This window comes from Bison bison, unplaced genomic scaffold (assembly GCF_000754665.1).
Source record: "Bison bison bison isolate TAMUID 2011002044 unplaced genomic scaffold, Bison_UMD1.0 scf7180017864034, whole genome shotgun sequence".
Classification (NCBI taxonomy): domain Eukaryota; kingdom Metazoa; phylum Chordata; class Mammalia; order Artiodactyla; family Bovidae; genus Bison; species Bison bison.
In genome coordinates, this window is record NW_011494606.1 from 1,415,014 (window position 1) to 1,432,376 (window position 17,363).

The following is a 17,363-nucleotide window of genomic DNA, read 5'->3' on the forward strand; positions in this document are numbered from 1 at the left end:
ACTGGTTGGATCTCCTTGCAGTCCAAGGGACTCTCAAGAGTCTTTTCCAACACCACAGTTCAAAAGCATCAATTCTTCGGCACTCAGCTTTCTTTATAGTCCAATTCTGTCATCCATACATGACTACTGGAAAAGCCATAGCCTTGACTAGACAGAACTTTGTTGGCAAAGTAATGTCTCTGCTTTTTAATATGCTATCTAGGTTAGTCATAGCTTTTCTTCCAAGGAGCAAGTGTTTTCTAATTTCATGGCTGCAGTCACCATCTGCAGTGATTTTGGAGCCCCCCAAAATAAAGTCTGATACTCTTTCCATTGTTTCCCCATCTATTTCCCATGAAGTGATGGGACCAGATGCCATGATCTTCGTTTTCTGAATGTTGAGCTTTAAGCCAACTGTTTCATTCTCCTCCTTCACTTTCATCAAGAGGCTCTTTAGTTCTTCGCTTTCTGCCATAAGGGTGGTGTCATCTGCAATCTGAGGTTATTGATACTTCTCCCGGCAATCTTGATTCCAGCTTGTGCTTCATGCAGTCCAGCATTTCTCATGATGTACTCTGCATATAAGTTAAATAAGTAGAGTAACAATATACAGCCTTGACGTACTCCTTTTCCTATTTGGAACCAGCCTGTTGTTCCATGTCCAGTTCTGACTGTTTCTTCTTGTCCTGCATACAGATTTCTCAAAAGGCAGGTCAGGTGGTCTGGTATTCCCATCTCTTTCAGAATTTTCCACAGTTTGTTGTGATCCATACAGTCAAACACTTTGGCGTAGTCAATAAAGCAGAAATAGATGTTTTTCTGGAACTCTCTTGCTTTTTCCATGATCCAACGGCTGTTGGCAATTTGATCTCTGGTTCCTCTGCCTTTTCTAAAACCAGCCTGAACATCTGGAAGTTCATGGTTCATGTATTGTTGAAGCCTGGCTTGGAGAATTTTGAGCATTACTTTACTAGCATGTGAGATGAGTGCAACTGTGTGGTACTTTATGTAGGCATTTTCCGTATTTTTATAGAACAAGTTTGGGAAACATGGATATTTTAGAACAATGCTAATTTTATGTTGTAACTCATGCATTTGTTGTCATTTGAGTCATCAAGGCAAGGTAATATGTCCAAACTAAGTGTTTTGAATTTCTTATGTGCCATGGCCTCCCTTCACCCACACATGTGTAAGCCCATTTACTACCTATTGCAGATTCTAGTATTAAATGTTATTTAGAACACAGAGCTTACCTTAGTTTACAGATCTTTTTCCATACTCTTGGGGCAATAAGTATTAGTGGGACATTAATTTAGTTATTGAACTGTGGGCCGTTTTTATCATGGTCACTTATCAGAGTTTGACACACAGCCATTAGTATGAATATAGAAAAATATAGAAACATGATGTACATCTGCATATCTTTACTCTTGACAGTATATTATTTTACTTTCTGTTAGGTTCTTTGTACTTGGCTTACTTGGGATAGGGAGCAATCCAAGTATACTTTAACTCAGAGTATCTAAATTTTCTCTATTATTCTCCTTTTCCTAACTGATGCATTGGTGGGCTTATTATGAACTGTATGCAGCTCTTTGCCTCAGCTCTTTGGTGTTTTATAAATCTGAAAGAAAGGGTTAGGCTAATGTTTCATAGTTGATGAGGTAAGGTTTCTGCTCCCCAACCGTGATATAGCAATTGATTTCTTGGTGCGATTGTGGCATTTCCTTCCTTTTGAGGTAAAGAAGCAGCAGAGAGTACGTATTCAGAGTTGTTTCAGTTCATTTGGAGCTTGCTTTTCTTTTGAACAGTCAAAGTTTTTTCTTGAAATACTTGTCTGCTTTTATTAAAATGCTTAGTGAAGTAGTTTATTCCCAACTGATCTCGCTAATTGTGCTTTGCCTTTTTGTGAGTTCGAGTAGAATAATGCCCAGGAGAAACAAGGAATGTTGAAAATATGGTTTTATGGCTGGATCATTTAGAGCTGAAATAGATACAGAATTTAACAAAATTGATTCATCTAAAATGTTTTAATGTATTCTTCTGATTTCAGAGTGATCATTTAGGATCAGGAAGTCATTTCAGTAAGTATGAAAGTATAGATTATCATTACAGTTCACCCAGTTGAAGCAAAAAAGAATGTTTATGCCTCTTTATTTTGTCTGACTATATATGATACTCCTGCTGTAAAACTTCATCAACTGCTTGTATCTTATACCTCAGCATGGCACAGGGAAGAGGTTAAAATGACTCCTATAGTCTCTTAGCAGAAAATCTGGTAATCACTAAGGCTCTGATTTTCCTTAGGACCTAAATTTTTAAATTGTGTATTGTACAAATTACCAAATTTGCATATTGATTGTTAAGACATTTAACCTGTGATATTTGGGATTTGCTCTTTATTGAAAGAGACATAAACGTAGTTTTCTGATTTGGAAAAATCTTTGGATATAGCCTCATGCAGGTAAGCATTTTAGAATTGTTTAGATGTTCCATAAATACTTCTTTATTATTTTAAGACTTTACATAATTAATCTTCACTGTGTTTATTCTCCAATTTTAAAGTTTCTCTATAAAATCTAATTTTTTGCTTCCTATTGAATATTAAATTATTCCTTAGCTAAGTACAGTTGTAATATTCATCCTATAAATTGCAAATGATACCATTTTTATTTTGACTATAATATACATGTTTTATAATCATTTAACTTATTTAGTCTAACAGTTTTACATAATTCTAAAAGCCAACTTTGTATCTAGTCAAAAGACTATACATACTTTCCTTATGTATATAGAAAAATAAGTAAAAATATGGCCATTTTATAACAGGATAATTTTATTTTGTAAGTCATGCTTCTTTTTTGTTTGAATAATAAAGGAGATAATAACACCAAATTAATGCTTAGCCTTCTTTGGTATGGATATTTAAGGTATCCTTTATTTGGATTTATTTAGGGAAAGAAGATATGCTTCTTAAACAAGGTCAAATGTACATGACAGACTCACAGGTAATGTTTTGTTTTAGAAAATATTTATAAAAATATTTGTGCCTTTTTAAAAAGAGGAAAGCCACATTATTTATCATCTGTATATACATTGAATTAAGTTTTCATTATCAAAGAAAAATTGGTCTTGTGGTCTTGAGTTTAATAAAAGCAGATACGCTGTGTTTAGTGCCCTCTAGAGTATTTTTGGTGACAATGACTTAAAAGATTTGAATTACAGTTTCATTGTCTTTGATAGTAGGCCTCTATTCTTTAACAGCAGTTGGCCAACTCTAAGTATTTGCCCATTTACAGGGGAGACAGGTATGAACAATTCAAAAAGCATTCTTTTGACTTTGAGAGGTATTGTTCCTTGAATTCAAATGTGTATTCTATATTTGGGAAATTTATCTCAAAATAAAGCTTCCGAGAGGGAGTGTTGTCTGATTCTATGACTTAACTGCTCTTCACTTTTAGTTTCCAGTGGATACAAGGTTTGCCTTCCTAGCACCCTCTATGGACTGCAGGACTGATAAATATTTGGTCTTTTAAAGGTTTTATATATATACCTTCATCATCCATGGGCAGAGTGAGTTAGCCTTTATGATGTCTAGGATCACTCTAAGTTGGAAATTTCTAAGATTCTAAGTTGAGAGAATGGATGTCAATTAACTGAATAATATTTAAGAAGATAAGATAAATATTTGATTATAGTAAAATAAGTATGGAAATTGTGAACCTGTGTAAGTAATTAGTTGGTAAATTATAGTAGTCTTAGTCTAAAGATAACTGGTAAGTTGAAAGCAGACTGAGGCTGAGAAATTATTCCATGTTGTTAATTTTCTTCTTTGGGTTTCCCAGGTGGCTCAGTAGTAAAGAATCCACCTGCCAACGCAGGAGACATGGATTCGATCCCTGGGTTGGGAAGAGCCCCTGCAGGAGGAAATGGCAACCCACTCTAGTATTTTTGCCTGGAGAATCCCATAGACAGAAGAGCTTGGCAAGTCATAGTCCATAGAATTGCAAAGAATCAGACACGACTGAGTGACTAAGCACAGCATGGTTTTCTTCTTCATCAATGGGAAGGCAGTGTTAATTGAACAACAGTAAAACCTGCCTATTAAAATAGTGCGACACACTCATAGCACATGGCTTTTATCAGTACTTTAAAAGAGCCCTTGCTGTAATATGGTGGATAGGGAAAAATAGAAATAGTTAAATTTAATATTTCATGGTTATATGTTCTGTATTCTGGTACTTATGAAATATTTCAGTGAGAACTTAAATTATACTTCTTTTTGTCAGCATTTAATAGAAGAAACAAGATGTTGATTCAATTTTGTAGTAAGAGCGTATGCTAAATTCTAATTTATCATTCTGTTTGAAAGAAGAAAACATGATTATATTTTGTGAATTGATTAATATCATTCTCTTGATTCTTATACTAGCTAGGTTTATTTTGGTATTATTTTTATAATTTAAACATTACACTTGAGTTAGCATTGAGGGAACTCAGAGGTCAATATATGTTATTAGATAATAATATATCATGTATAAAGTTATTTGCAGATTTAAAATTGCAAAACCCTTGTTTTTACTCAAGGGCTCTGATGACTTTCTTCAGAATTTGAAGTTCTAAGCACATCATGTTCTGTAAAACATAGAAATAGTAAATGTATTTTGATCAGTTGACATTCATTCGTAGATATTATGAAAAGAGAAAGAGAAAAAAGTCCCCAGAGGCCACAACTGTTTCCTTCTTTGGTCTGCCAGAAATACATGTAAAGTGAACAGGCTTTCAAAATGTCACTGCATCAAAGAAATCATACCTAGAACTGTTTTTCTTACCTCAAAAATCAGTACTACTATATTTTTCTAATATACTAGCCTGGAAACCCTTTGGCTACTGATGATGTGGCAACTTTAAAGTTTGGTAAATAAGTGTCTTCTTTAGGCTTTTGGGATTGATATTTTATTGTGTTACTATTATTTTTGCAGTGTACTTCCACAGGCATGCCAGTCCATATGCAAAGCCGATCTATGTTAAGACCACTGGAGCTAGCCTTACCTAATCAAGCCTCATATTCGGAAAACGAAATTTTAAAGAAAGAATTAGAAGCAATGAGAACTTTCTGTGATTCAGCAAAACAAGACAGACTCAAACTCCAAAATGAACTGGCTCACAAGGTGGCGGAGTGCAAGGCCTTAGCATTGGAATGTGAAAGGGTGAAAGAGGATTCAGATGAGCAGATAAAGCAACTAGAAGATGCCTTGAAAGACGTGCAGAAGAGAATGTATGAGTCGGAAGGTAAAGTGAAACAAATGCAGACACATTTTCTTGCCTTGAAAGAGCACCTGACAAGTGATGCGGCCACTGGGAACCACAGGCTGATGGAGGAACTGAAGGATCAGTTGAAAGACATGAAAGTGAAATACGAAGGTGCGTCCGCAGAAGTGGGGAAATTGAGAAACCAAATCAAACAAAATGAAATGTTAGTTGAAGAGTTTAAGAGAGATGAGGGCAAGCTGATGGAAGAGAATAAGCGACTGCAGAAGGAGTTGAGCATGTGTGAACTGGAGCGAGAGAAGAGAGGAAGGAAGCTCACTGAGATGGAAGGCCAGTTAAAGGACTTGTCAGCCAAGCTGGCCCTTTCTATTCCAGCAGAGAAATTTGAAAACATGAAGAGCTTGTTATCAAATGAACTAAACGAGAAGGCAAAAAAATTAATAGATGTGGAAAGAGAATATGAAAGATCACTTAATGAAACTAGACCATTAAAGAGAGAACTTGAGAATTTGAAGGCCAAACTGGCTCAGCACGTCAAACCAGAGGAACACGAGCAGCTCAAGAGCAGATTAGAGCAGAAGTCAGGAGAACTTGGGAAGAGGATCACTGAGTTAACATCGAAAAATCAGACGTTACAAAAGGAAATCGAAAAGGTCTGCCTGGATAATAAGCTCCTTACACAACAAGTAAATAACTTAACAACTGAAATGAAAAATCATTACGTCCCTTTAAAAGTAAGTGAAGAAATGAAAAAGTCACATGATGTAATTGTTGATGATTTGAATAAAAAGCTTTCAGATGTGACACACAAATATACAGAAAAGAAGTTGGAAATGGAGAAGTTGCTTATGGAAAATGCCAGTTTAAGTAAAAATGTCAGCCGCCTGGAAACTGTGTTCATACCTCCCGAGAGACACGAAAAAGAAATGATGGCTCTGAAATCCAATATCACTGAACTTAAGAAGCAGCTGTCTGAACTTAATAAGAAATGTGGTGAAGACCAAGAGAAAATACATTCACTCATGTCTGAAAACAATGATTTGAAAAAGACCATGAGTCATCAGTATGTGCCCGTGAAAACCCATGAAGAGATTAAAACTGCCTTGAGTAGTACATTGGATAAAACCAATAGAGAATTAGTAGATGTGAAGAAGAAGTGTGAAGATATAAATCAAGAATTTGTGAAAATAAAAGATGAGAACGAAATATTAAAAAGAAATCTGGAGAACACTCAGAACCAAGTAAAAGCTGAGTACATCAGCCTAAGAGAGCATGAAGAAAAGATGAGTGGCCTAAGGAAGAGCATGAAGAAGGTCCAGGACAACAGCGCTGAAATACTGGCTAACTACAAAAAAAGCCAGGAGGAGATTGTCACCCTGCATGAGGAGATTGCAGCCCAGAAGAGAGAACTCGACACGATACAGGAATGCATCAAGCTAAAATATGCTCCGATCATCAGCTTGGAAGAGTGTGAGAGAAAATTTAAAGCCACTGAGAAAGAACTAAAAGAACAGTTATCCCAGCAGACACAGAAGTATAATACCAGTGAAGAAGAGGCCAAGAAGTGCAAGCAAGAGAATGACAAGTTAAAGAAGGAGATCCTCACTCTTCAGAAGGATCTAAAGGATAAGAATGTTCACATTGAGAATTCTCATGAAACAGAAAGAGCATTAAGCAGAAAAACAGAAGAGCTGAACAGACAGTTAAAAGACCTGTTGCAGAAATACACAGAGGCAAAGAAGGAGAAAGAGAAGCTCGTGGAGGAAAATGCCAAGCAGACTTCTGAGATCCTTGCAGCACAAACTCTTTTGCAGAAGCAGCATGTTCCGCTGGAGCAGGTTGAGTCCCTGAAAAAATCTCTTAGTGGTACAATCGAGACACTCAAGGAAGAACTGAAGACTAAGCAGAGATGTTATGAGAAAGAGCAGCAGACAGTGACCCAACTGCGGCAGATGCTGGAGAATCAGAAGAACTCCTCTGTGCCCCTGGCTGAGCATTTGCAGGTTAAGGAAGCATTTGAGAAAGAAGTTGGAATCATAAAAGCTAGCTTGAGAGAAAAGGAAGAAGAAAGCCAAAACAAAACTGAAGAGGTCTCCAAACTCCAGTCTGAGATTCAGAATACTAAACAAGCGTTAAAAAAATTAGAGACTCGGGAGGTGGTTGATTTGTCGAAATATAAAGCAACGAAAAGCGATTTGGAGACACAGATTTCCGACTTAAACGAAAAATTGGCCAATCTGAATAGGAAGTATGAAGAAGTATGTGAGGAGGTTTTGCATGCCAAAAAGAAGGAACTGTCTGCTAAAGATGAGAAGGAATTGCTCCATTTCAGCATAGAGCAAGAAATCAAAGATCAGCAGGAACGATGTGACAAATCCTTAACAACCATCACGGAGCTACAGAGAAGAATACAGGAATCTGCCAAACAAATCGAAGCAAAAGATAATAAGGTAATAATAATACTTTAGGGAAGCGTGGCTTGGTGTTGGCAACCCCAGGGCAGAACTGCCAGGGTACGATAGGACTCTTTACTGTAGCACTCCACAAGACAGGTTTACCAAAGCATTGACAAAGTGATCATTAAATGCCACCTTTTTAGTCTGGCTATGAATATGCCAAAAACAAAACAGAGTTGAGAAGAAGGTAAAGTTACACAAACAGAAATCAAAAGCAGTTTTCTTTTTGTTTTCTCATCTGGTTCAGCCAAGAACTGAACCAGGACGGATAGGGAGACTCAAGATTCACTTGCCTCAAAAATGAATTATCAAAACCCAGGGAGTTTTAGGCCACCTAAAGAATGGGAAAGGAAAAAAAATTAAACTATGTTTCTGGGCTGCAAGAAGCTGAAGACACTGCAGAGCCTCCCAGAATTTGAAGCCTCCCAGAATCTTGAAACTCACTCATACCAGTAAATTGAGCCCTCCAACTCACTGTACATTTTATCTTCCTTTAGACAGAATGTCTTTGTGCCTCCTTTCTACCTGCTTAAATTCTCTACATTCCCTAATGCCCACATCATCACTTAACTCTCCTTCCTAAAGCCTTCATTGGCCAATCTAGCCTACAGTAAACGGTTCATCTCCTTAAATGTATGTTGTGTTTTGGGTTTGACATCTATTTACAGCATATATATTACCATGTCAGAATGATATGGGTTGTCTTCCAGCCAGTTTTTAAGAGCAGATTCATAACTTTTCTTTCCTTCTTACTGTTCATCCTCATTGTACAATTTACAGAACCGGTGCTCAATAACATTTTCAAAACTGGTAGTTGAATAAAGTATGTACTAGGAAGATGAGAAATCAGGGAGATTGGATACAGTTTTATTTTACCCATTCCAATAATTATTAAATGCCTTCTACCTGCCAGGTGCTGTGTTCAGTGCTGGGAATACAGGGACACAGCCACAGCTTCAGCCCAGTCGAGTGGTACAAGTCCTGACCTTCTGACATGTCTGCTCATATGACCTAGAACTTTAGTGCCCTCACCTTGTTTGGAAATCAGTTATGAATATAATAACAAATTATTAATTTCCACTTATAATTGTTGCCACTTATTAAGCACATTCTACATACCAAGGAGCTTCCCAGGTGGCACTAGTGGTAAAGAACTTGTCTGCCAATGCAAGAGACGTAAGAGACACAGCTTCGATCCCTGGATTGGGAAGATCCCCTGGAGGAGGGCATCGCAACCAACTCCAGTATTCTTGCCTGGAGAATCCCATGGACAGAGGAGCCTGGCGGGTTACTGTTCATAGGGTCGGACATGACTGAAGTGACTTAGCACGCACACCCATACACCAAACATATATTAGGATTTTACTTGATTTTCTTAACTATGAAAGATTTTCCCCGTACTGGGAGGAAATCATATACTGCACATACTGTTGAAACAATCTTAACAGTATTCATTCCTCAATTTTCTGGTATATAAAGGTAAATTTTGTGTCTCAGAGAATGAGCTCTGTGTAAAGATGTTCCTTATAAGTGAATAGATGACTAATACGTGTTTTTCCCACAATCTTTTTTTTTTTTCCATAAGATAACTGAACTGCTCAATGATGTGGAGAGATTAAAACAGGCCCTCAATGGCCTTTCCCAGCTCACCTATGGAAGTGGGAGTCCCAGCAAGAGGCAGAGTCAGCTGATTGACAGCCTGCAGCAGCAGGTCAGGTCCCTGCAGCAGCAGCTGGCGGTGAGTACCTGGGACCTGCAGGGCTTCATGCTGGGATGTGCAGGGTCACCTTTGCTTGTTTGTAAAATCTTATTTAGAAATCAGATTAATTTGTGGCTGTGTTCAGATCCAAGAATATAATCATTTTTGCCAGAAGTTATTTCTACCAGTGCTACGATATCATTTTGGTGTGCTTGTTGTGTACCAGGCACTATACTAAGCGTTTTGTGTACTTGATCTTTAAACTTGATCTTCTTCACAGTCCTACAAGGTTTCATTTAGCCCCCCATTTAATTCTTAAGGAAACAAAGACGAAAATATGCCTGAGGTCATACAGCTAGGATTTAATCCTGGGATTTACTCCAAATCTGATAGCTTTCCAACTGTTGCAGACTCTAAAATACTGGTCCACTTCTTCCCTGATAGCCCAATTGGTAAAGAATCCGCCTGCAATGCAGGAGACCCCTGTTCAATTCTTGGGTCAGGAAGATCCGCTGGAGAAGGGATAGGCTGCCTACTCCAGTATTCTTAGGCTTTCCTTGTGGCTCAGCTGGTAAAGAATCTGCCTGCAATGTGGGAGACCTGGGTTTGACCCTTGGGTTGGGAAGATTTCCTGGAGAAGGGAAAGGCTACCCACTCCAGTATTCTGACCTGGAGAATTCCATGGATGGTGTAGTCCATGGGGTCACAAAGTCGGACACCACTGAGCGACTTTCACTTTCAAACTAAAAGAAGCTTCCCAGGTGGCACAATGGTAAAGAACCTGCCTGCCGATGCAGGAGACGCAGGAGACCTGGGTTTGATCCCTGGGTCAGGGAGATCCCCTGGAGTAGGAAATGGCAACCTACGGTAGTATTCTTGCCTGGAAAATTCCAGGGACAGAGGTGCCTGGTGGGCTACAGTTCATGGAATCACAAAAGTTAGACATGACAGGGCACACTTTTTAAAATAATCTTTTATCCTTATGAATAAAGGTAGGCATTCTTATGGTTTTTATACATTATATCCTTATATATTAAAAGAAAATATCTGTTTGTATGTGTGTGTGTATATATATATATACACACACATACATTCATAAATACCTGTGTGGTTATGTATCTCCTTTATATATTAAAAGAAAACATCTGGATTAAGAAGGTAAAGTTGGGAGCTCAGTTCTAAACCCTGCCACTTAAAAGAGAGTGACATGATACATTCCCCTTAATCCTTGGCTTCCTCATCCTTAGAATAGGATAATATGAACTGATTGCTTGCTTGTTTCCTTTTTTTAGTTGAATGAGCTGTGAGGCTAAGTAAAATGTAGCCCAATCAAATGTAAATTGTTGGGTACTATTTTTCTAATCTATAGGAATTTGTTGTGAGTTGTTTTTGAATAGAAGAAAGTTATTTTTTCAAGTGTTCATTTTATAACACTCTTGGCCTATAGATTAATGATGACATATTGCTGATTTGGATCTTACCAAAAGGATGTGGTAGATTTTTCAGTATTCGGAAATATTTGTTTATTATTTATTATGTTCATGACACTGTGCTAAGCACTGTCAGGGATAAAGAGAGTAGACAGTCCCTGTCCCCAAGGGTTCCGGGTAGTTAGGCAAAGTGTATCTCCATAAAAAATAAAATAATGAGACAAAAATATCAGATATAGAATTGAGTCTACAGTCCCGGGATCTAAGGATATGAACTCCCAGGAAGGAAAGGCTACTGATGTGGTGGAGCTGGTTTGAACGAGGGAGGGAGTACCTGGGCTGCACTTGTATACGGATGGTGTCTTGGTAGGTGAAAGGAAAGCAGAGCCTCCCTCAGGCAGAGGAAACAGAGTGAAGCAGGGCCTGGAAATGGAATCAAGTGGCGTGCGTGCCTCAGGGCAATGAAAGGCCTCTAGGTTGGCCAGTCCTGGGAGCTGCGTCTGAGGCCCAGTTGTGGAGGCTGTTGAGAATCAAGCTGATGCATTCCAGTTCCCTCTTACAGATATGAAATATTAGGTATTAGCTGATGAGGTATCACCCAAGATTTTTGAGTGAAAAGTGATGTGAGGACAGAGTTACTTGAGTCTCAGTAGCATGAAAGGAATAAAGTCTAGAGACAGGTGATGAGACGGGAAGTTTTTGCAATAATCTAAAGCATACGTTAGTAAGTGTCTGGATAATTTCCTGGCATTAGATGTAATCTAAGGCAATAATTTCATATTACCTAGGATGAGTGGCATTGCTTTCACTGTGAATGTTCCCACACTTTCTTTAGAAAAGTTTATACTGTTGTTTTGGTATGGAATTTTGCATCTGGTGGGTCCAAGGTGGTTTGTTATCAGAATATAGCAGGAGCACTTTAATAATACTACTGCTTAGAAGCATCAGGCCTGAGGACAGCATTGTTACAAACCTCCATGTGTTTGAAAACATGAATGCTGATAGTCTGACCTCCCCATCTTTCCACACTTGTAGGATGCCGACAGACAGCACCAAGAAGTAATTGCAATTTATCGGACACACCTTCTTAGTGCTGCACAGGTAAAGTAGAACTACTCCTTTGGATAGGATATCATTTTAGAGAAAATAATTCTTTATTTTCCAGTAAATTTATGTGAAAGTCACTGATGTTTAAAGTAGTTGTACCCCCATATGCTTATTTTAAAATAATTGTTTCTTTTAATCATGGGTTGCATGTCTTCCGGAGAAATTTACAAAGCTGTGTGGCAACACAGCATCTTAAATTTAGTGTTGTCTCCATCTGCTTGTCACTCATTTTGTAGACAGTTTGGCAACATGTGACGGCAGCACACAGTTCTAGTATCGCTAGCTGGAGAGAGTGCCTGACATCCACACATGGCTGTTGCTGAAAGAGGAGAGGAGGAAGAACTTCACTGTTTCTTGGTAGCTCAGAAGTGTTTCTTTGAAATGTAGAGAATACCAAAAAAGTGACAAGTGTGCACAGAATTGTAATAATACAAGAAAGAGAGGTTCTGTTAGAATATCAGTAGTATTTATTTTTTGAGCCTTAATCTCAGTGAAGTATAAGACCACAGATTGCCTTCTTGAGGGGTGTAATGAGAACACTATTTAAAAAATCACACTAAGAAATATGTTTAACATATGAAGTGTTTTATACTTAATACTCTGTAGAAACACCATCAGCATCTCCAAAATTCTCAGGGTAGATTTTTTGGAAAGACAGTCGAGACAATGTTAGAATAGCAATAGGAGGTGAGATGTAATAGAAATTGTTTAGGATTTGAAGTGTTCACACTGGGGAAAAAAAAAGAAGGTCATTTTTAGAAAAAGAACTAGGTAAAATAAAAAGAGATTTTTACGGTATCAATTTCTTAAAAAGGCCTGCCTTTTCTGTAGGAGATAAAGGGGAAACCAATGGAAAAGGACGAATAATATGGAAAAGTCTCTTTGGCTGCTTTCTTTTGAGTAGATAGAAGATGAGCTGGGGTTTGAAAGTTATTATTGTAATTACTAGAGAAGACTGTTGACGGGTAGCAGGGTGGGGAGTTCTTTGGAGGGAAAATAGTAGAAAAGTATGGAAGCTCTGTGTTAGTGAGGGGGAACTTGCTTGGCTCTGCTTCTGGCCAAGGCGGGGAGCAGCATACTGAAAGACAGCAAACCTAACAAGCCTATCAACTTTTTATCATGTATGCTTCAGAAATTCGAAATTTTTTTCTACTGACTCCTAATGAAACATAACAAAAGCAATTGACATATGAAATAGTCTTGCCTTCTGGCATCATAAAGTTAACTAAGAAATTCAGTTTAGTCAACTATGGCTAATGTTTGGAATTTAAACATCCTGCTGTTATAGAAACAGATTTTGGAAGCTAAACTTTTTATATTAATAGGAAGTGTTATGCTGAAATCCATTCAAGTGCTCAAGCAAAGGAAAAGGGAAGCGGGTGGCTGTTATAAGCCCACCATATTGACTTGCATTTAATCAACCTCTTGCCATCATTTTAACTTTAAAGTGCTCTTTCTAAATATAAGCAGATAACATTCATGTTAAAAGACCTCAACATAACTAGTAAAAGGGGAAATAAACAAGGAGGTAACCATTTTTCACTGCTGGGATTGGCAAATATTAAACAAAAGGATAATCTGTAGCACTGGCCAGGGCATTGTGGGAAATGGACACTTATACCCTGTTGGTAGGAGTGTAGCTTGTCATTATCTCTGTAGAGGGAAATTTTGTAGTACTTGGCAAAATTTAAAAATTGAGGCTGCTTTTTTGACCCAGCAATTTCTTCTCTAGGAACCTGCTGTGAAAGATTGGAAACTCCATAAATGTCTATTTTTGAGAGAATGAATAAAGAAATTATCATACACACAGTAGAATATTATACAATAATTTAAAATAATTAAGGCAGGGAATTCTAGTGGTTAAGACTCTGGCTTTCACTTCCATGGACCCAGGTTCGATTCCTGGTTGGGGAACTGGGTTCCTACAAGCCATGTGGTGTGTCCAATAAATAAATGAATAAAAATAAGCAGTAACTTGAAAAAGATTTCTGTAACACTAGGTGGAAAGGCAAATTGCAAAATAATATATATGATCCTACTTGTGTAAAAAATATAAATATAGGAATTTTCATTAATTACTTTTCTGGTAAAAAAAACTTGGCGGAAGCAAAAGAAACTTTTCCTTGTAGTAGTTTACTTTGCTCATCTGTAACTTACGCTGCCTCTATCACCTGAGCCATTAATAAAAAGAGAGAAAGAAGTTTGTCCATCTGTTCTCTGATACTAGACATTTAGAGTCACTGGTGTGCACTACTTTTACATTGATTGTCCTTTCTATGATAGAGCTCTACTCTGTTTTCCAATAAAATGTTTAAAATGTCACCACGATGGTGAGGATTTAGCATTTGGTGAATCACAACCAATAAGGACCTGTTATAAAGCCCTGTGTCTTAAGAATTTGTGTGTGAATGAAGATGACATAAAGTACTTCTCCCCTCTCCTCTTTCTCCCAGGGTCACATGGATGAGGATGTGCAGGCCGCCTTACTGCAGATCATACAGATGCGGCAGGGGCTCGTGTGCTAGTCGGCACCGCCCAGCCCACAGTGGCTTTCCCTGCTGGTGCTGAGCATTCTGTGCGCAACTTCATGGCCTTTCTGGGCCTCGCTGTGCTAGTATAATTAAAATAAAGTGTATTTTGATCCATCAGTAGGTTTTTAATTTAGACAGATATGTTGCTGAGTTCTTCAATATGAGTTCAAATCTTATATTCTGTGTATGTTAATTTTACAATTAGACAAACAACATTAACACTTTGCCTTGGATTGTTTGAATTGATTGAGTACCCAGTAAAACCTGAGCCAACTGAGTGGGTCCATTTGAAGAGGGGTTAGGCGGAAATAATTATTTAAAGGTTTCTTCCAGAGAAATTAATTGGGTTGGGAGACTCTTTTAAGTGCATCAGAAGATCTTTCAGGTCTTCAGTCAAGCCATGAGACCTCATGAAGTTTCAAGGAACACATGGTAACTTGGCCAAGTTCCATTTTTATTCAAGTAACTTAATGAGTGCCTTTGACTTCTTTTGGAGATACACATTTTTTTTCTTTTTATACTAGTAACATTTATGCCTTTTAAAGTAAATTTCATTTCACAGATGGTTTGCAGTGCTAAATTACATTTAGGTTAAGAACAGGCAAGGGTGGAATATATCAGGAATTCATAATAAAATTGCCTCATAATCTCCATAATGGTATCTTGATTTTCACTTGTGGTGACTTTTCTTGCCAGAGTATGTAGAAAACTGTGATTAATGGTATACTAGATTTTTCAAAGTGTCAAAAGTTTTAGACTTTTTTTTTAGTAATTACTCTGACATTTGCTACTATAGTAACCAAGCACTCATTATGTATGCATCCTCCAAAAGTTTTGTACTTATTTGTAGGAAAATTGCACTAATGAGATTAATAATGTAAAAGGCAGTTTTCTTGCAAAATTAGCATTTGAGAATGGATTTTAGAGGACAGATCTTTAAGGATTTAGACAAAGTGCAGTAACATAGTAAACTCTAAGAATATAGATAGCAAGAAAATAATGCAATTGGACATGTTTATAGTAAATATTATAACCAACCATTTTTATTATTTCTGTCTCCTTAAGGAAAGTTTATATGTTTTGTTATTTTATTAATATTTTATTTACAATTCAGATTAAAAATTACTAATTTGACTATTAGCAAATAAACTACACAAATGAATCATTTCAATGCAAGTTTTTTTTTAAATTGCAAAATGTGCCTTAGCAATAATCTTTGAGCATCCTGAACCAGGTTTTTGATCCCATTTTTATCAATTACAAGGACAAAGGACCATCAGAATAACTTATCCCACCAAAGGATAAACTATCATAGTTCTTCAATATAGAAACAACAGCGAAAAGTCAGAAATGGATTTATTTTTAATTCTTTAGTTAAGTATACACAGTTTTCATAAGCAATATTTAGATTCTTTAAATTTTATGTTAAATGTTGTCCTTCAGCATGAGCTCTATTTCATGAGTTTTAAGTCACCTATTGAAGCTCTAGAATAGAGAAGTTCTTAACTGAATAATTTTCAGTGTTATACTTTCCTTATTAGGGATGGTAAGGGAACCCCTGTATGGGTTTATATATGTTTTATTTTGTCTTCAGCCATCAAAAAAAAATTTTTTTTTCTGTGGAATATTGTTTTGAACATCCTTGTAAGAGATTTACAAGGTGATCAAGTCCATTTGCTATTTTTGGAGAATTTTGGGTAGAGAATGATGGGGTGCAAAGTACAGATCAGTTCATTTCAGTTCAGTCGCTCAGTCGTATCTGACTCTTTGCAACCCCATGAACCGCAGCACGCCAGGCCCCCCTGTCCATCACCAACTCCTGGAGTTCACTCAAACCCATGTTCATCACATGACACCTATTTTCATTTAGCTATGTAGAATGCAATATCAAGTAACCTCCTTGAATTAACCTCATTTTCTCATTCACTCACCTCTGGATGTCAAATGCAGAGCTCGTACAAGCCTTAACAAATGAAACATATAATGTGTGATGCTGGTCTCTTTTGCTGTTCTGTATTCAGAAGGACTGAAGTCTGAACTTAGGCCAAGAGGAATGTCAGTTGTCTAAGATACGAGTGCTCTCTGAAAGAATCACTGAATCCCTATGGGAGTGCAGCCCTTCGTTGAAAGCTTTATTACTGTTTGTTGCTTGTTGTTTTTTTTTAAATCACTCCTACTTCATCAGAAAAGCTCATTCCTTTTAACAGAGGGTTAGTATTATAAAGAACCTTTAAAATAAAATATTAATGCAATGAACATCTTAAAATTTAATAATCCAGTGACTCTAAGCACTGGCTCAGTTTCAGTTCAGTTCAGTTGCTCAGTCATGTCTGACTCTTTGCGACCCCATGGACTGAAGCACACCAGGCTTCCCTGTCCATCACCAACTCCTGGACCCTACTCAAACTCATGTCCATCGCATCGGCCTTCTCTTCCTGCCTTCAACCTATCCCAGCATTGGTCTTTTCCAATGAGTCAATTCGTCACCTCAGATGGCCAAAGTATTGGAGTTTCAGCTTCGGCATCAGTCTTTCCAATGAATATTCAGGACCGACTTCCTTTAGGATTGACTGGTTGGATCTCCTTGCAGTCCAAGGGACTCTCAAGAGTCTTCTCCAACACCGCAGTTCAAAAGCACCAATTTTTTGGTGCTCAGCTCTCTTTATAGTCCAGCTCTCACATCCATACATGACTACTGGAAGAACTATAGCTTTGATTCAGTTCAGTTCAGTCACTCAGTCGTGTCCGACTCTTTGCGACCCCATGAATCACAGCACGCAAAGCCTCCCTGTCCATCTCCAACTCCTGGAGTTCACTCAGACTCAACGTCCATCGAGTCAGTGATGCCATCCAGCCATCTCATCCTCTGGCATCCCCTTCTCCTCCTGCC

At 37.7% G+C, this 17,363-nt stretch overlaps 1 protein-coding gene across 4 annotated transcripts in view; it reads left to right on the forward strand.

Moving 5' to 3' along the window:
* The window catches only part of UACA (uveal autoantigen with coiled-coil domains and ankyrin repeats), an 87,417-nt gene extending 71,779 nt beyond the window's left edge, over window positions 1-15,638 (forward strand). For all 4 annotated transcript variants that reach the window (XM_010834482.1, XM_010834485.1, XM_010834483.1 and 1 more), the window contains exons 14-19: window positions 2,033-2,063; window positions 2,935-2,987; window positions 4,962-7,700; window positions 9,292-9,444; window positions 11,871-11,936; window positions 14,396-15,638. In XM_010834482.1, coding sequence (XP_010832784.1) covers window positions 2,033-2,063; window positions 2,935-2,987; window positions 4,962-7,700; window positions 9,292-9,444; window positions 11,871-11,936; window positions 14,396-14,467 — 3,114 coding nt within the window. In that variant the 3' untranslated portion in view covers window positions 14,468-15,638. The remainder of the gene's footprint in view (window positions 1-2,032; window positions 2,064-2,934; window positions 2,988-4,961; window positions 7,701-9,291; window positions 9,445-11,870; window positions 11,937-14,395) is intronic.
* Window positions 15,639-17,363: the final 1,725 nt, after the last annotated feature.